Source organism: Rhipicephalus microplus, unplaced genomic scaffold (genome assembly GCF_043290135.1).
Source record: "Rhipicephalus microplus isolate Deutch F79 unplaced genomic scaffold, USDA_Rmic scaffold_13, whole genome shotgun sequence".
In the NCBI taxonomy this organism is placed as follows: Eukaryota; Metazoa; Arthropoda; class Arachnida; order Ixodida; family Ixodidae; genus Rhipicephalus; species Rhipicephalus microplus.
In genome coordinates this window covers 10597019-10617099 of record NW_027464586.1, presented here as the reverse complement: position 1 = coordinate 10617099, position 20081 = coordinate 10597019, and the positions used below count along the sequence as shown (strand labels likewise).

Genomic DNA, 20081 nt, shown 5'->3' with positions numbered 1-20081 from the left:
ATTGGTACACTCGCAGCCGTTTCATTATATAGATATATGCGAAATATGATATGACGAGATATTTTTGTACAAATAACATAAACTAAGGGTGTGGTAATGGGAAAACCATGACATGCGTGTCACGAATGGGCTCACATACATGTCACGCTCATGGTGTGCTTGTGGTTATTTTGCTATAGCTTGGTTTATACCAAAATTAATATGACGTGACCATAGGTCAGCAAAACTTACGCAGCTCATTCAGACTGAGACTCACGGCTTGATCTGAGTTAGATTGAGTCGACTCGTGGGTGAGTTCGTCAACCTATGGACGTGACTGCATGATGAACATAAAGAGCAAATGGTAACATGTAAATTATGACATACAATCATGCACCACGTGATTTACATGCCCGGCTCTTGGTGTGCTTGCGGCAATTTCGCTAGCTTAATATACAGCGAAATTTGCATTTCATATCGCTGTATGATGAACATAAATGGCATTTCCTAACATGCAAATCATAATATCCACGTCTTAATTGTACAGCATGGTTTCCTCCTTCCTGGCTGCTTCGCATTACGCATCGACTCCTAGCTGTATACTGTGCGTGGGATCTGCCTTTTCTTTTTCTTTTCAAGAAGAGCATCCTGCTCCTTGAGAGCCAAAGAATGTCATAAAACTAAATTATAGTGTAGCCTTACGACGCTGTTGTTTATGTTACAGTAACATGATGCACTGCGAGTGTCAACGAAAGCTACTGTGCATGGTTCTCACAGCAGCCAACCCATGAGTGGGGCCATGTGTGTGTGTTAGGTTGTTAGAATGGCGTGTATAAATTGCTGTGTGATTATATATATATATATATATATATATATATATATATATATATATATATATATATATATATATATATATATATATATATATATATATGCACCTGCAGCAATGTTTTTCAGTGTTCTGCTGTAACGATGCTTCAGAAACAGGCGGGAACTCTGGATTAGTGTTCACCGTGTAAATTTAGAAGTGATTTTGCGGGCACATTTATAAAGTACGTGTAGCTATAGTTCGTAGTATGCTCCATGTAAATTAACTGATATTTTTAATGTGCTGAACAGAATGGCAGACGGTAATGTGATCTAGAGTCTGCAGTCTACATTTCTTTGGCAAAAAATCTTCAACTGCAGATCCATCAATTTTCTCTTGTACACTGGAGCCCTTTTAGATGCCAAGCGTGTTATGGTCGAGTTCGATGCTGTGTGCGGCATGACCACCCTTGCTGCGCATGCGCGTCCCCGCCCCGTCTCTCTTCTCTCCTACACTCCCCCTTCTTTCGACTCGCACCACCGACGCAAGCAGCATCTGATAGTGAGTTCCTTGATAAAAAAAAAATGACTGCTAGCACTGCACAACCGTTCACTGGCCACCCCGTATTAGGCACTACCTCTAAGGTAGTGCTGGTGATAGATTTCTCTTGTGCGTTGTTGAACAATGAAAATGAGCAGAGTGCGCATTATACTTAGTTAAAAGTGTACTGAGGGTCTCTGCATTTAATAAGAGTTTTGTGTCTCTCACCCATTAGCAGGGATTGGCATGTTACAGTAAGAAACACCGGTCCATTACTGCGTGCTTAGCGCCTCGTCCCCAGGTTGATCTCCCGCGCAACGCCGCGATGAGAGCCAGCGTCAACGGCGCCGCCTGTGTAAGCGTTAGCGCCCGCTGCTTCACACGTATGCATGGTTTCCTTTAGTGGGAGAGAGTAATTTTTCTTCCACCATCAGTTCGTTTATCGGCGCAGATCGCAGATTGCGCAGCTCGTAAGCAGGAGCCGTACATTAGGAATAAGCCCTGCATGCTTGACCAAATGCATCGCGTACCACGAGATTTTAAATATTTATTCCCCATCTGCAGCAGTTAACCTAAACAGCACTGCGCACGCAATCAAAGCCACGCCACGTCAATCTATCTACATAACTCTGTGACATCTAAGACATCATGTGCAAAGATAGCACGTGGCTAAGTTACTCAAGGACGCATGCAAATTCAACTTGTGATCAACCAGCTATAGTTCCCAAAGTGAGCAATTAAAGAAATATAACAGTTATTATCTCATCAGGTATTGCCTCTCACTCACATAATAGCCTGCCAAATGTGAGCAGCTTTAATACACCAACAGGTGGGTACGATGAATAAGGCATATATCCTTTGATTGCTGCACATCATTTATTTATAGGCTTTACCGCAATGCTTTCGAAATGCAGTGAAGTTTGACCTTATTTTAGTGATTCTTTTGTCTGTTTGAAAAGTACGCGCCGAGATGCATATTTGGCCTGAGCAGTCACAAATGCTTATATTTGTTTGGTGTACAAGTGGCCTGAGCATGCGTTCATTTCGTATCATGTTCGTATCATGCAATGCTCTTCTGCTCACGCTGGCTTTACCGCAGGGCTTTTGCGATGCAGTGAAGCTTGATTATACTTCAGTATTTGTCCTTTTGTTTGCGTGAAACGGACGTGCCAAGGTGCATATTTGGCCTGAGCAGTCGCAAATGCTTATGTTTGTTTGATGCACAAGTGGCCCGTGCATGCGTTCATTTCGTATCATGTAATGCTATTCGGCTCACGCTGGCTTTACCGCAGTGCTTTCGCGATGCAGTGAAGCTTAATCATCCTTTTATCTCCCTGAAACGGACGTGCCAAGATGTATATTTGGCATGAGCAGTCGCAAATGCTTATATTTGTTTGATGCACAAGTGGCCTGTGCATGCATTCATTTCGTATCATGTAATGCTCTTCTGCCAACGTTGGCTTTACCGCAGTGCTTTCATAAGGCAGTGAAGCTTGACCATACTTGCTTTTATGTGTATTGCGACTTATCAAAGTTTTGTAATAGCTCAACTGTTGACGCTAGAAGTGATGCATTCTATGTGAAAGTTTGATACTTAACTTCGGGTATTCATGTTTTCATAAAGTTTTCGCAATATATCAGTAAGGTCGAGTTGGAAAATATGCATTCTTGGAGAACGGCCACGAACATGACGGAGACACGAGATGAGAAACACTCAGTACTTCGCCTTTGTCTTGTGCCTCCATCGTTTTCACGTTCATTTTCAAAGTATCTATCAAAATGCTGACAACGCTGTTTCACTGCCAGCAACCTTTGGCGTGCAAGAAAGGGAGCTAAGTCTTCTCTCAGCCTGTAAACCAAGCAATCGCGGTTACTTGATGTGAGATAAATAAAAGACCAAAATTAAGAATGACCAGCTGATATTGATAACAGGTGCTCATAGCAGCACTTTTTTTGCTGTGCACTTGAATTCCTGTCTTATGTAATCTTATGGTTCGTGAATACACAATGACACTACTACAGCCAAGAAAAGTTTTACTAACATTTATTTGTAAAATAACTGCTACGAAATAGAACTCTGATCTCCTTCTTAGTAGTTGCATAAATTAGCTGGAAGAAGACAGCATCATCCAACTTCCTGACGACTTGACAAAAGAGTGAGTCCACAATGTACTGGACCTTTACGAGATGAGGGAAACAGACGAAAAAAAAAAACAACAGATAAATCAAACAGTACAAAAAATGGCACCTGAAACTTTCAACTTGCCCACCACAGCAGTGAAAAGACTCCTGTTGTCATATGTATTTTCTGCCTGTTGGTCCGCGGGCACAAGTACCAGTCTTGTTTATTCATAGAAGCTGCTTAGCATCACTTCATTGTAAGACTTTTCTCTATCCGCCACCCGAGAACGCGCTCTGTAGCGGTCAGGCTCCGCCTAGAGACTTGTGGCAGTGTGGCGTTAATGTGGGCAACATATATACACAGACTTTGGTTGCTTAATTTGTAGCAAACTCATTGCGAGCAAATTTCATAATTGAATTCATAAAATACTTGAATGTAATATAACACCAAAATGCTGAGGCTTTAGAACATTACAAACTCAGCCTGCCTACATTAACAATCCCAGTGCCACAGGCATGCAAGAACTGCTTGCATAATCATGAATCAAATAAACCATTTTGATATATTGACAGGTTTTCAAAAGTGACTATTTTTGAAAACTTGATATTCATATTTTTCTCCGAAAGGGCAAGTTACTGTTGCTGAAAAGAAAAAAAAACAAATCATATACAATATCTGATACTTTTATTTTTGCAGTTTAAAGCTGAACATGGTAAAAGGCTGCATGCATGAGTGTTTGTTGTGTGCCATTCATGGTATTATTTCTGAAATCCTTATTCAGTTGACATTTAGCGATCAGCCTATGAATTTTCTTCTGTTTTTTTTATTTTTCATTCCTTGCATTAGATATGAATATATTTTAGTTCAGGAAAATTTGCTCAACGAAGGAAAGTATTTCTACTTTTGGTAAAGAAAAACAAAACAAAGCAAGAACTAGTTCTAGAACTTTTATGGAAGAGACAGGTTTGAGGTTTGACGTGATGAGAAGTCAATAAAGAAGGAATGCCACAGAAATGATTGCCTCAACAAAAGAATTTGGTTCGTAGGGGTAACATACATTTGGCAATGTTTTTATGTACTCCTAATTAACGCTCCACCACTAGCTTACAACAAGGGAGAAAAATAAGGTGGTGCATGCAGAAAGTTAACTCATCACATAACGTGAAAATTTGACCCAGAACAAGAGAAAGAACAAAGACGAGTGCTCATTTCGAACAAGATTTATCTTGAAGAGCAAAAATATATACTCTTGAAATGCAAAAAAACAGACAAATCATTCAAAAAGCCCACAACTGCCATGCACGAAAACCTTACATCCTCAGGAAAGACAATTCGTTTTGACAAATCCTTAGAGAGAGAGTGAGAGGAAGTGCTGATGCAGTTCAGCTCTAGTCTACAGATCTTTTTCGCTACGACAATTTCTCTCGTAGTTTTTTTTTCCAATGATAATGGTGTCACACAAAAGTGGTTTGGAGCCACACCTGCTGCAGTGCAAGGCCAAGAAACGATTGCGACCATTCTTGAGGTTACAAGCGTGTTCATTGCAGCACGTGTGGCTGCAAAATGCTTTTGCACGACACCATTATTGCTGGAAGAAAAAACAACAAATAAAAAGACAAGAGAAATTATCGAGGCAAAGAGGATTTGTAGACTAGAGCTGAACTGCGTCAGCACTCTGTCTCGGGCTTTGTCAAAACGAATTGCCTTTTTTGAAAATGCAAGATATTTGCGCATGGCAGTTGTGGGCATCTTGAATGATTTGCCTGATTTTCACATTTCAGGAGTATATATGTGTTTGCTCTTCAAGATAAATCTTCTTGGAAGTGAGCACTCGTGTGTGTTCCTTCTCTTGTCCTGGGTCAAATTTTTGTGCTGTGTGGTCAGTTATGCATTACCAACATGCCTAACTTAATACTTTTGATCCCTGAAGTCAGTCCTTAAAGGGCCACTCACCAGGTCCCATAACAAATTTTAGTTGGACTGTGGAAGTTGTTGTGTGTCTGACGGAGAGCATTATACCACAAAAAGTTTTTCAATCGGTTCATTACGAGCTGAGAAAACGGCTTCTTCTTTTTTTAACAGCAGGAAACAAGGATGAAAGGAGGCAAGCTCAAAACCCTTGCCACTGCCCTGTGTAGCCTTCACAAGCCAAATCTCTTTCCTACCCTCTCCACCACGGAGGAAGGAAAAAGGTAAGGAGAGGGCATGCCCAGCCGGCACAGGGCGTAAAAAATGTGGCGGAAATGACATCATGGCGGCCATATTCACTAGGCACAATGGCGGCGTTGCTATGGTTACGTGTTGCGCAGTGGAGCTGGTCTAGCAGTGAGCGGCCGCGGCTGGCGGCGGAATGTGTGCCTCCCCAGGTCTCGTGCTGAGCCGTGGCGGACAATATCTGTGCTCTGCGCCGCGTTATTGAATACGCAGTGTTGTCCTGGTTGTTACATTACTCTTAGCAATGTTTACAAATCCATTTGTCCATCACGGGGTTTCAAGAGTGCGTAGAACAAGTGCATATCCATGTGTCGTGCGGCGGATGACGCGGATGAAGCAGTTGGTGTTCAGCGAAATTGCGTTGGGCACCATGACCAAGCTGAATGACGACGAACGCCTTGCAGGTCAGTGACGGTTGAGCAGTACTCCTGCTTGTGACAACGGAAGACGCTGTTGAGCCCAGCAAGACGCCGTGAGGACCATGTGCACATACGTAGTTTCGTGTTGTGTGTGTACAGTAACAACTTGCATGTGCGTATTAAAACACCTTTTCTGTTCCGCTTGGTACACTCTCCACCAGCATTGCATGTAATCTCAACGTAACAGCAACCGCGTTCAAGTGTCACTTGCACCGTGCTCAAAGTCACCACGGTCGCAGAATGCTGATGCCGGTGAGTTTCACGCGGAACACGGACACAGTGGCAGGACACTTCGTCGGCCGCGTGGCGGAATGCAACTGTAGAAAGCGCACGACCGATCGTGTTGTCTGTACAGTTGCTGAATCAATGACGTGAAAGCACTCGCCGTTGTCAGTGCATCTAGCGCGCGTTCTCTCGTAGTTGCTTCGTTGTCGGCGAGCTGTTACTCCCTGTTAATACTCGGACGAAGCGATTTCGCTGAAGGTGTCCCGCTGGCTCAGAGTGATGAGCCCAGTTCCATTAATTTCGGATCGTCACGACACACGCGCTGCGCAGCCCACGTGCTTTCCGAGATGGAGAGGGAGTCACGTACGCCTTCTGCTTCGCATTCATATGTAAACAAGAGAGGAGAATTTGCCTAGTCAATATGGCCGACTTCCGGCTTCATCGCGGCTTCACAACGAGTGACGTCCGGGCCGCTCCTTACCTTTCCTTCCTCCGTGCTCTCCAGCATCCAACCAAGAGGTCACGTGCACATGACGTGCCCAAACAAGCCCAACCCTCGAGCGCGCGAGCAGAGTTGTTTTGTTGACCAGCATTATTTTGTGTCTACTGCCTGTTTTTCCGAGATTGTTTGGAAATGCTGGCTTTGATGCGGTTGAAAAGATGAGCATAATGAGTGCTCGAATGCGCAGGACCATTAATTTCTTTTCCAGGACAGGCGTCTGCTTGATGCAGTAACCGCGGAGACACGAACGCATGCGAAACGCCGGCACATTAGCTCGGCATCTCGTTGCAATTCACGGAGAAAAAAATGGAAAAGACAAACACATTCTCCTATTGCGTCTCAATATGTATCCCAAGTTTTATCGATCTCTTTAAGCAACAAATTACATTAACTACGCATGTCATGTTAAAGAATTTCCACCATGTCACGTGCCACTGTTGGCAGTGTCAGAGCACAGTCGTCTACATAGAGGAACAACGTCACTGCACTGCTGTGTATGTAGGACGATTAATATGTGCACATCATACCCTCCTTTTCTGGGCGCGCGCCCCGAAAAGAAAGGGAGAGAAGCGTTCGTCTTGAAATTTGACTTATTTTTACGGCGCATAGAGTTGCAATGTTTGGCAGACGTGACCATAGACTCCCGATGTACACTTGTCAGCTCAAAATCGTCAAACCCGGTGAGTGGCCCTTTAAGGAAAAGCAAAAATTAGAGGAGGAGACATGAAGAATGGTTAGAAACTTTGCCATATGTCTACACGAAAATGGAATGCTATTATTAATTAGGAGAATGTATCTTTTCTTTGGCAACCAGCAAACATGATTTAGAACACACGAATACTTTTTTGTCCAAGTTAGCTGCTAAAGAGCGGAGACAAGCTCCGTGAAATCCTCTTGAACAACCTGCACAAGTAATGTCCAATACTACCCCACCATATAGCGGTTGCCGGCAGACACAATGTAACTTGTAAATACTATCTCTTGGCTGTACGCGAGCAGTCATGGATTGATTTGATTGATTGATTTGTGGGGTTTAACCAGCGTTTCTAGAACCTGGTTCTAGTAACGTTGGCTAAAAGTGTGATGAACGCGCCGGCTAGCGCGTAACGCCTTGGGAGGAAACCGCCAGATGGCGCTGGCACACGTTTGCACGTTTCAATTTGCGTGTTCAATGTACGCGCACCTCCCCGTTTGGGGGAGGTGCGCGTACATTGAACACGCAAATTTTTGTAGTAGAACTTAGACTTTCCTTTTTTTTTATTTAAAGTGCAGGGCTCGAGTTTAGTAATTATTGAGTATAGGGACAATTGGTGTCAGAAAGGTGTAGTTAAAAAGACCGTAAAGTGTTCAGAATGTGGAGTGGGTTTGAAAGTGGACCCAAGCGTAGAAGCGGATGGAGAAGAGGCTGGCGCGAAGTGTAGGCAGTGTGAGGTCGAGGAAAAAATGGAGAAAATGATGGTTGCCCAGAGTGAACTGCTGAGGAGAATCGCCGAGCTCGAGACTGCGGTGGCGACAGAGCAAGAAAAAACGAGGACAATGGGAGAAAGACTGAAGTCCGCCGAGGAAGCGCTAGCGAAGCTGAACAAAGAAGCGACCTACCGAGAGAACAGTAAGGAACCGGCAACGAGAACGGTGGAGAAGGAAAAGCAAGCAAGCTAGGAAAAAACAGGTTTAGCCGGTTCAACTGTCGCAAGGCCCAGCTTCAGCGAGGTAGTGGTGGGGCAGGAAGGGAACAAAGCAGCCGGCGTCACAGGTGCAAGTAGCCCCCAGGTGCAGAACGCTCTAGCGGAAAAGTCACAGCATGTGATGATAGCCGGGGACTCGAATTTAAATCGATGCACAGAAGCCATCAAAGAGAGGGTAAGAGGTGACAAGAGGGTTGCGGTAGGGGCGTTCCCAGGACGCAAGCTGGAAGCAGTCATGAGGCAAGCGAGCGCAAAGCTCAAAACGACAGCTGATAGACGAAACCTCGTGATAATTTCAGGCGGTTTAAACGATGTCCTCAATGAAGATGCAGGACTAGCAGCCACACTGGCGAAAGGCGTCGATGACATGCGCGCCACTTCTCCTAAGGTACATGTAGTTATATGCACGATACCGGAGGTACCGGTGTGTGATAGCAACCTGCAAAGAGCGGTGGTCAACGCAAACCAAGAGATATGGCGGATGAGTCGAGAGAAAGGCTTTGAGGTGGTGGAAATAAACAGAGAGGTGCATAGGTGGGGGGGGTTTTCAACGAGACAGAATTCACTTCGATGGGCGGCTAGGTCATGAGGTGGGTTGGCGACTTGCAGGACGCACAGTAGCTTTTTTGGGGGGCAAGCGAGCCCTTCGGGGTGCAGGATAGCTAGTAACGAGGAAAACAACCAGGGAGACTCTTCGACACCTGGTATGGACAGATATGATTCCAAAGTGGCACCAATATCTAAGATAGGTAGAGTCCGGGGCATAAATAGACGTAGCCACGAGCACCGAGCCAATTCAGACATAGGGTATATTAACATGCAGGGTGGTAGGAACAGGCTGAAGTGGGAAGAGATAGAAGAACAGCTAAGGGAAGAGAGGCCGATGGTATACGGTTTTGTAGAAACACATCTCAGGGACATGGAACAACCTCCGAACAATCCGGACTACGCGTGGGAATATTGTAACAGAACAGAAGGCAGCAGAAAGGGGGGTGGTATTGGGGCATTCATTCATAAAAGTACAGACTGGCAAAGGGTCAAGCAGGAGTGCAAGGAACATTTATGGCTAAAAGGGAAAGTGGCAGGTCAAATGACACTCCTTGGTTGCGTGTACTTGTGGACGGGAGCAAAGGCCAGAGAGGAAAACCAGGCAATGGTAGAGTGTATATCAAAGGACATTCAGGAGTTAGGAAGAGAGTGCGAGATAATTATACTAGGAGACATGAATGCGCACATAGAAGATATAGATGGGTATACCGACCCGACAGGCAAAATGATCGTGGATATGTGTGAAAGGCTTGATTTGATCATTTGCAACAGTACCGAGAAGTGTGAAGGGCAAATAACATGGGAGGTAGGAAGGCTTCAGTCGACGATAGATTATGCACTGATGTCACATAGGATGTAGGATAAGCTCAGGGGAATGCACATAGATGAAGGTGGCTCCAGAAGTCTGGGTAGTGATCACAAACGTATCAAGCTAAGTTTTCGAAGATCAGTGAAAGTAGGGAGGAGACAAGATGAGCAACTACAGGAAAATTTTTATCCAGAAAGGCAAATTGAAATAGCCACCAAACAAATTGAGAAAGTAATCACGGAGGATAACAAGACAGTGTGGACATACACGAATCTAATTAGACTCTTTGAGCTAGAGCTTGTTAAGACGTGTGACAAATCACCCCGGAAAAGAAGACACAAACCCAAAAGTTGGTGGGATCAGGAAGTTAAGAGAGCCATAGCAAAACGTCAGGAAGCCTCTAGAGAACACAGACATGCTAAGCAGCGGGGTGAACCGACAGATGATGTTGAAAGAAAATGGGCAACCTTTCTAAGCTTTAGAAGGGATGCATCCCTTCTGATCAATGAAAAGATTAGAAGGAAGGGAGCTCAGTGGCTGGCAGAAGTACATAAAAAAGATAAAAAGGCAGCTGCGAAATTTTGGAACCATCTAAACTCCCTAAGAAATGAGACGAGCCTAGAGCAGAGTTTTATAACTACAGCCCAAGGTGCTAGGCTAGAAGGGGACGAAGCTATTGAATATATAAGAACAAAGGTGACAGAAAAATTTCAACAAAGAAGTACTTTATGCACCACAATAGACAAGGACGAATCAAGTGGTGCAATGGCTCCATTTTCACAACAAGAGTGGGAAAGGGCTGAGAAAAGGGTTCCTGGTAGTACATCAACAGGCCCAGATGGCATTCCAATTATGCTGATAAAGACATTGGGTCCGAAGTCTAAACAGGCTTTAAGAGAGGCAGTGAGCAGAACAATAATAGATGGTGAAGTCCCTGACGGGTGGAAACTTAGCAGGATGAGCATGATCTAAAAAGGAAAGGGGGACAAAGATGACAAACAACAACCATCCTATAACAGTGACTTCAGTGGTCTACAGGCTGGCGATGCAGATTATAAAGGAAAGACTGCAGGCGTGGATAGAGGATGAGGGGGTGCTGGGGGAACTGCAGAATGGGTTTCAGAAACACAGGAGGTTGGAAGACAATCTGTTCTCACTGACGCAGTGCATCGAAATAGCAGGAAAGGAACACAGGCCCCTGTGGCTAGCATTTTTGGATATCAAGGGAGCGTACGATAGCGTGGTTCAAGAGGAATTGTGGGGAATACTGGACACACTAGGCGTGGAACATGTAGTCACTAATCTTTTAAAGGGTATGTATAAAGGTAACAAGGTAGTTATAAAGTGGGAAAAACAGGTATCCAAGCCTGCAGAGGTAAAACGGGGGCTTAGGCAGGGGTGCCCCTGTCACCCTTATTATTCATGATGTACCTACAATGATTAGAGGCAAAATTAGAGGGAAGTGGACTGGGCTTCAACCTCTCTTTAGTCAAACAAGGAAAACTTATTGACCAGGCACTACCAGCATTAATGTACGCAGATGATATAGTGCTAATGGCCAACAACAAGGAAGATTTGCAGAGATTGATGGACATCTGCGGTAATGAGGGAGATAGGTTAGATTTTAGATTCAGTAAGGAAAAATCAGCAGTCATGATTTTCAATGACAACGAAGGTAGTGAGCTTAGAATACAGGAGGTCACGCTAGAGATAACAGATAAATACAAATATCTGGGCGTATGGATAAGCAATGGGACCGAGTATCTGAGGGAACACGAAATATACGTGACGACTAAAGGTAACAGGAATGCAGCAGTCATGAAAAATAGGGCACTGTGGAATTACAATAGGTATGATGTTGTGAGAGGAATATGGAAAGGGGTCATGGTTCCTGGGCTGACGTTCGGCAATGCGGTCTTGTGCATGAGATCAGAAGTTCAAGCAAGATTAGAAATTAAGCAACGTGGAATAGGTAGGCTTGCTTTAGGAGCTCACGGGAATACACCAAATCAGGGAGTACAAGGTGATATGGGATGGACATCATTTGAGGGCAGGGAAGCTAGCAGCAAGATAAAATTTGAGAAACGATTGAGAGAAATGGGGGAAGAGCGTTGGGCTTGGAAGGTTTTCAGCTACTTGTACATGAAGAATGTCGATACAAAATGGAGGAAGCGAACCAGGTAGTTGACTGGTAAATACTTAGAAAACAGCAGGTGGCCAAACCAAAAAGAACTATCGGTTAAGAAGAAAGTGAAGGAAACGGAGACTGACATGTGGAGAATGGGCATGATTAAGAAGTCCGCACTAGAGATCTATCGAACTTTTAAGCAGGAAATTGCCAAGGAAAGGATCTATGATAATACTCGGGGTAGTTCTCTACTGTTTGAGGCCAGGACGGGAGTACTGCGAACCAAGACATATCGGGCCAAATACGAAGGGGTAGACACAGTATGCAGTGCGTGTGGAGAGGAAGAAGAAACTGCCGAACACTTGATAATGTTCGGTAAAGGGCTTCACCCTATAGTTCAGGATGATGGCGCAGAGTTTTTCAAAGCACTGGGGTTTAGGGACCGGGAGGGCAAAATAAACTTTAAGCGGGTAGACTTAACCAGAAGGAGGTTATCTGATTGGTGGCTAAAATCAAGACACGAGTGAAAATTAAACTCTTCACTGCAAAGTACGAATCCTCAAACTTACTTTTTAAGGAAAAAAAATAAATATAGTTTTTGGTTCATTAGGTGTTTCGGCTTGGTGGCGCGAGCCACCGCCCGATATAAAGGGTACAGCCATATCCATCCATCCATCCATCCATCCATCCATCCATCCATCCACGTCACCCAAGGCGGCGATGCGCTGCGCAGAGACGGCAATCAACCACGCGCGTGGGCAATGTGCATTATTTAAAAAATATATTTTTGTTCGTGCATGGCCTCAAATGGTGACCAAAAAATACGTTAATTAGCTTCTGGAGAACAGGATGCCTACGCGGGTGCACGACTGATCGGAAATATCGTCAGGTCAACAGGATGCCGAAAGTGAGAGCGCGACGGAACTGAAACATTTTATCGATGTGAAGTGGTAGAAGAGTGGAACGATGAACTCAGTTGTGAGCCATTGCTTGCAACACTTTCCACGGCGAACCATCATTTCCTCAAGCACTAATCTGTAAATGAAGCCCGTAAGGTGAAACTTAGAGACGAGAATGACGAGTGGTATCTGAATGAAAACTTTTATTTTCTGCGCACAGGTCATACAACACATCTCCGAGTGACTGACTGTCTGTTTACAACAATGCATTCTTAATAGTTCGTCGCGGGTCTATTTTTATCCCAAGAAAAAAGTTTTATATTTCACAAGCACCCCCCAGAACATTGGGCTGCAAGCCTAGGTGATGCGCCTGAGCTTCAGGTACCTCTTTTCACTTAAAAATGCTCGCTCCTTGTGGAGTACATTTGTGTAAAAACGAAAATGGGTGAGCAGAAAAAAACTTGTTTACTAAATTGGCGAGACTCAGACCATGTTGTGCGCAGCCCAGTGTGACATCTTAGTTTTTTTTGTTTTTTTTTTTCAAGCAGAGAACAAGCTCTTCCAAGCTGTCACTGTGAGGCTCGCTATAGCTAAAGCACTTTGATAAAGTGATTTCAAAGGCATCTACAAATGTGAAGATCTTCTCCGAAAGGCCTACCCACAGGCGTCTGCACGAGGGTGGGCAAAGGGGGCTGGCCACCTGGGAGAGGGACGCTAAATCTGTTCTAACATTGACTAGGCAGCGGGGCACTCTTTTAGTTATCTAGAAGAGGGGCCTCATACACTGATTTAATACTAAGGAGGCACCCTGCAATGAACCTTCGCAACCCCCCCCCCCCCCCCCTGAACGGAATGCACGCCCATGCGTGTACTACTTTCAATGCGGGCAATTTCGCTAATCACAGTCTGCTCGAAGTGCCGGGAGATGTACCCCTCGTCAAAGTACAGCTCGCACACAGCCGAGTTTTCTTGAAGCAGCTTGTCAGCACGCGGGATCGCTCTCCGCCACTGCGCTAACAGCGCTTCGTCTTTCGGAACGACGAACAACGCATGCTTCTTTTTAGCTGACTTGTAGCCTGTAGTGAACCCCGGTACGAAGCAATGACTTTGTTTTCGCGCCATGAGAGTGCATACAGAAGCATTTGTGTCAGAGTGCCACCGCAATTTAAAAAATGAGGACGAACGCGCCCGACGAAACTGTCGGAAACGTGCAAAGGACGTATAAACGATTGCGCGCGTCTCCATGCGGCTCCTCCTCGGACGCTTCAGTGAGCTCCGTAGGTGCCGCTTGCCGCTCATCACACTTTCCTATTCCAGCCACTGTAGCGCAGCTGCGCAGAAGACGCTGCCAAAATTTTTTTCGCGTTTTTTTCTTTTCCATATTGCGCATGCGCAGATACTACGGAGACCCAGATTTGATGTTTAACGTCAGTAACATTAAGGTCCCTAGATCTAGGTACCTTAAGTAACTTTAGTCTGCAGCGCTCCCTGCGCATTCTAAATACCATATATGCACTAATATTATTGCAAATAAAAATAACTGTATTTAACTACAAACAAAGTTTTGTACAATATTATATATGGCAACAAATTTTTTCTGGTCGTCGGCAACATTTAGGTTACAGTGTTTGTGACTTTTGGCTAGGCCGCATCGGCCAACCTGACAACACTGTCTTAGACAAGAGAAGCAGCAAGATGGCGATTTCTTAAGTATGTGGTGCGTCGCCAGCTGATGCGGACTTGCGAATTCGAAAACCAGAATCAGGACACAAGAACCCAAGTGAGAAATTCTCCAAATTAGTGAGCCTAGGCAAGCCGTTCCCAGTTGGAACCATGTCCCGTTAGTGCTCTTCCTTCGCTCGCCCGCGAGCGACTCCGAAGAAGCGACGATGGACAGCAAGGACTACGATCACACGAAAAACATGACGCTGATGTTCTTTCTAGACCGACTGATGGACAAGGGTCAGCCGCGCACCCTGCACGACCTGTCCTGTCAGTTTGGCACCAAGGGCTTCACCAAGGAGATGCGCCAGATCGCTGGCGGCAGCCAGTCGGGGCTGCGCAAGTTTCTGCAGCAGTACCCCTTTCTGTTCACCATCGATGGCGACCAGGTGTCGGTGACGAGCTTCGAGGGTGACAGCTCGGGCAACTCGCCGCAGCGTGACTACGTGCAAGAGGCCATCGACTACTTTCGGGCCAAGCTGGAGCAGTACGGAAACGCCGAGGTGCCCATTAAGTCGCTGCTCGGCCACCGGTCGCAGGCGACGCCCGAGATCAGGCACGTCTCCGGCCAGCACGGAAGGTACTACTTCCATTCATTTCATTCATACTACCCACCGCGGGTCAGCCGCCGGGTTTGTTTATGTCCCTGACACCTCTTCCGGAAAGTACGGTTGACCAGGAGAGAAGGTGCCCCTTCTCACCGTTCGCTCCGAAATGTGCCGCCGCATTCCACGGAGTCGTCTCATTTGGAACGTCGCTCCTCTTTTTGTTTGTTGTCTCGGTTTCCATGCTCACTTCACGAGCCATCGAAATGGAGCATTATTGAAGTCATCACCACGCTGGCCGTCCTGTCACCTGTAAGCCCGATCGAGTTAGTTCGCACATGCTGACGAAACACACGAAAAAAAAAAAATTCTGAAAAAAAAAAAAAAAAAGACGAGGCTTAACGCTGAAACTAGACGATCTGTCACCGGCTGCGCTAGCGCCGCTTCCATTCTGAAGCAGCGCTGGAGCATCACAGTAGTATGTGTTTCAAAGCTTAGCGAGCATACCTACGGTGTAAAGGAGTAAAAGCTAGTCCCTCTCGGGGTCCTGCTTGCGCCTTGTTGCTCGCACCGCAGCCGCATTCCACCATTCATCAACGGGTGTCTGTGCAAGCTGTTATGTGTTGAAAGTCAAAGTAAAGTAGTGGGATCCACGAGACAAAAATCGTTGACACTATGTTGTGCTTTGCACTATTTTTAGCCTCTCATTGAGGCCGTGTTTTGCGTGCTGACTATTCAACTATACTGTTTACTGAGCTAGTTCATTTGAGCATAATCTTAGGAGAAGTTAGGTACACAGACACAACTTGCAGCAACAGAACATGTTTGTTTCCTGCATCATTAAATCATGTGAAAAAGTGCAGTACATTGACGTTGATAATTAAGAGTGTTCACATGCAAAGCTTAGATTCAGCAGCTGAGCCATCTGTGTGACCCCTCTAGGAGGGGGATACAACTTGTTTATTTTGTGGGTATGGAGCTGTCCGCTCATCCACGGTGACCTTTTTCATAGAGTTTCCTAAATATTCACTAGAGGGAACACTGGCACTAGTGTCTATGGGAGCTGCAATGTACAGCATTTCAACGAGCATGGGAATGATGGGTAGTATGCGCATTTGCTTAATCTTCATACTTCTGGCTCCATATGTATTTGTGTGGCTTGGAGCTGCTCTGTCACGAAACAAACATCAGCAAATGTTCAGTGGTTGCGCTTCACCACCATATTCCTTTAGGCTTACCATTTCAAATGGGGTAATGAAGTTCAAAGGGGTTTATTGTTTTCATTGGAGCAAACCAAAACAAAGCAATAAACGAAGCCACAAGTGTAATTCGCCACCGGCAAGTACGAAGACTAGGCAAATCCGTGTACTGCCTATTATTCCCATGGTTGCTGAATGATTGAAACGCCAGAATCCCCTCTAGTTAGCTTTAGGAAGCTCTATGACCTTTTCTATGGATGCCTCCAACGCGGCTGTTGAAGTCATATTGCAGCAGAGGTTGAGCCCAAGGTGGCAACTGATTTCTTTCTTCTCTAGAACATTGAGCTCGGCCGATTGATGGTACAGCACAGGTGGTAGGGAGCCCCTGGCTATATATGCTGCTGTACGATATTTGTGGACCTATGTAGATAGGTGCGAATTGTTTGTATTAATGGGTCACATCCAGTCACCAATGTTAAAACATGTGACTAGGATGAGCTACGTGAGTATAAGAAACACACGTCACAAACAATGACTCATCTTTCATTCACTGCAAAGCTCATGAAGAAAACTCGCATAGTTGCTCGGGCAGGGCAATTACCTGCAAATTATGCAAGGCTAGATCTGCCGGCTACCTACAACATCCTAGTTTTAATCCTAATCACATAGTTCTTTGTGCAAGCGCTCTTGGCATTGTGCTCAAACGTTCTCTTTGACTGTGCTACACACCTATCATTTTTCTTTGCATTGCTTGCTGCATCTTCCTCAGTTTAAGTTGAACCCTTTTTATGAGCCCCCATATATCTGCTCCGTAGGCAAGTAAGATATAGCCATTACAACCCTTTCTGACCCCTCGTCCAGTGTACTGGACCTAAGAAGAAAAACAAGCAGAGCTACCATTCGGACCGAAATCACTTTCGCAGCTTCTATAGGAATGGAGCAATATGTTTTTGAATGCAGTTCCTTCTTGGGCCCCATTTTTATATGGGAGTGCCTCGGAGTAATCGTAACATCCATGCATAAATGCCCATGCACGATGTGGTCAAGTGTGCAAAATTATTTAATTCAAACAATTTAAATTGTGCAAGCTGTCTTATGTCTTCTTCAAACATTATTGTAAAAAGGTAACTTTTGTAATCTGAAGTTTGCTGGCAATGCAAGAATGTATGTCCACCCCACTGGAATGCAGTTGGCTCACATCGTGCTAGACATCGAGGGAAACAATATGCAGGGCCCCATGATAATTTTAAATGCATGCTGGAAACATGAAGCAGGAGGAGGCGTCGGATGAGGTTCACTTGCGAATGCTACTCGGAGCCCAGGTATTTTCCCCTTCATGGTGTTGGATGCTATGTGTGACAGCTAACAGTGATTTTTTTGCATGAACTGTTTTTGTGTACTATAAGACGACCAACCTTTTGAAATGAGCAATATCAACACTCTTTCAAGCAACGTAGCAAAATGTGTCTTTCCATGTATGCAACAAAGTAATCCCATTGTACTAGACATGGCTCTCCCATGAAAATTGTTACAGTCTCCTTTATTTTTTTTTGCATGCTTTTCAATTACCTCCCAGCTAGAAAAGAACATTTGAAAATTTTTGTTTTACCCTGGAAAGAATTGGTGTCAGAAGGATGCAAGTATTTTAGAAGGAATAGATGTGAACTACCATTCATAATTTGAGAATGCCTGCCAAATATACTCCAAGCCATCTTTATTCGTTTAGTTATTTCACTTTCGTGGTTCAGCTGTGCGGTTACTAACTGTCCTAAATCTTTACAACTCCCAGTGCCTTGCAGCATATTGCAAAGAGGTGTTCCACGGCCGCTGGATAAATGAAGCTGCGGCCTGTTACGTAGCCCTTAAAAGGCAAGCGCGTCTCAGCTGGTGTGTGCATGTGTGAATGTGCCGTGTGCTTGCACCCTAATTACTCTTTTGGAAATGCGCAACCAACTAGCCCAACAACAAGGTATGTTATAGTAACAGTGTCAAGAAAGCAACACGAGGCCCCTCGTGTTCCTGTGAATGTCGCAGGCATATTCCACAGCTGCTTCCTCTTTCACTGGTTGTTCGGGCACCCAACAACAACACAGTGCCACTCAGACGAATTCTTATGCGTAGCACTGCTGTTCTGAGTATGCGTAAAAGAAGCAGCTCCAACCAATCTCCTTTAACAGTTCTGAGAGCACTCACACTAAAGCATGCATTGCCTCACCCAATCAGCAGCCCCCACCGTTGTCTGCACCACCAGGTGGCATCTGGTTCGAGAGTAGTGGCGCAGCCTACTCTCGACGCCTCCTTGTCGCTACGAGGGAAAATTGTGTTCTATAACAGACAAAACTTATTTGGGAACGCCCACTTGCTGTTTGATGTTCAGCCACTTTAGCAAAGCATGTTTGCTGACGTTTGTGAGGGACAGGTTCATTTTATAACAGCGTTCATGCTGGCACTTTTATATACCACTTATTTCTTGCTCTCTGGCCAGAGAGCCAGTTAAAAGCATGTATTAGGATGGATGCGGTGGGTCAGAGCTTTATTAATGTTTGTCATCGCAGTTAGGGTGGCTATTACCATTACCAGCCAGCAATTGCTGCAATACAAGGGGCTGAGCGTACCATGCATCACTGCAATACGTCATTTAAGCAGCAGAATTAAAAATCTAGTTGATAATGAAATAGTTATACCTGGAACTATATTATGTGCTATGCAACGATACTGCCCGTGTACTGTTCATAGCTTTTGCAGTGCTGCAAGGTAGCGGTGAGATAAAGTATAATAACTGGGCAAGTTCTTTAGTTTGCTCTACAGATAGTTTAATGCTATTAAGTTGTTTGGCTGTTAAAGTAATTTGAGTTCCGCAATGTTCTTTCAAGATACTATCTATTAAGGACAAAGGTACACTATCTTAAGTGCTGCTTATTTTTACCACTTAGGTCGTGGCACACCTAGAGCACACATGACCTTAACTTTAAGACCTTCTCAAATTTTGTTTTGTACAACTACAGTATTTCTTCAAATGCATTCTGTAGTTCATTTTATGATCAGTTCACGACATTGGAAGAAAGATGGAGATTTGTGGTTGGCACTCCTTGGTGGTGGTTAGTCATTTGTGTTTCAGTCAGGCTGACCTCTGGGGCACAACATTCAGGGAGTGTTTTCTTACCACTCTTTGTGCTGGCGGTGACATCTGACCTGAAGTGCTTGTTTAATTTTGTTTGCTGGTACCTCAGAAGGAAAGTGCGCGTATTTGTTGCCTCTGCTTGTTGGGGGGGGGGGGGGGGTTCTGTGTGTGATGGTACTACCACATCCAGCATTCAAGTAGATGTATCTTATGTCATATCTTGGGTGTGGCATGTATGTTTTAGCTTGTGCTTGTTGCACGAGGAGCGCATTATTCTGAATGGTAGAACGGTCCATTAGATTACTTTATTGCCTGCGTTGTGTTATTGGCTGCATCTTTTTGAATTTATTCCTGATTCTGTACTTGATATTCCCTCTTACGTATTCAAAGTCATTACGTATCCAAACCACTCTTACGTATCCAAAGTCATGGTTTAGTCTGTTCCAAGGGGAGCAGAATTTTCTGGTGGATTTCTGCATGGCCAAGGGATCAACACTTTTATGACCATGTTCAGTGTCTGCAAGCAAATCTGTAACTTTTCTTGATTTTCATGCGGGAGTCAGAGGTCTGTGTTTGTCTGCAATTATAAGTAGAACTCTTGTGAGGGCAAGCTTTG

General features: G+C 44.8%; 1 protein-coding gene across 4 annotated transcripts in view; it reads left to right on the top strand.

Moving 5' to 3' along the window:
• Window positions 1-14549: 14549 nt before the first annotated feature.
• Window positions 14550-20081, top strand: part of egl (Egl_like_exo domain-containing protein) — a 393689-nt gene continuing 388157 nt past the window's right edge. For 2 of the 4 annotated variants that reach the window (XM_075882614.1, XM_075882612.1), the window contains exon 1: window positions 14551-15180. In XM_075882614.1, coding sequence (XP_075738729.1) covers window positions 14768-15180 — 413 coding nt within the window. In that variant the 5' untranslated portion in view covers window positions 14551-14767. Of the gene's footprint in view, window positions 15181-15268; window positions 15458-20081 lie in introns of those variants that run through there. The other 2 variants (XM_075882611.1, XM_075882613.1) reach the window with 2 other exon arrangements.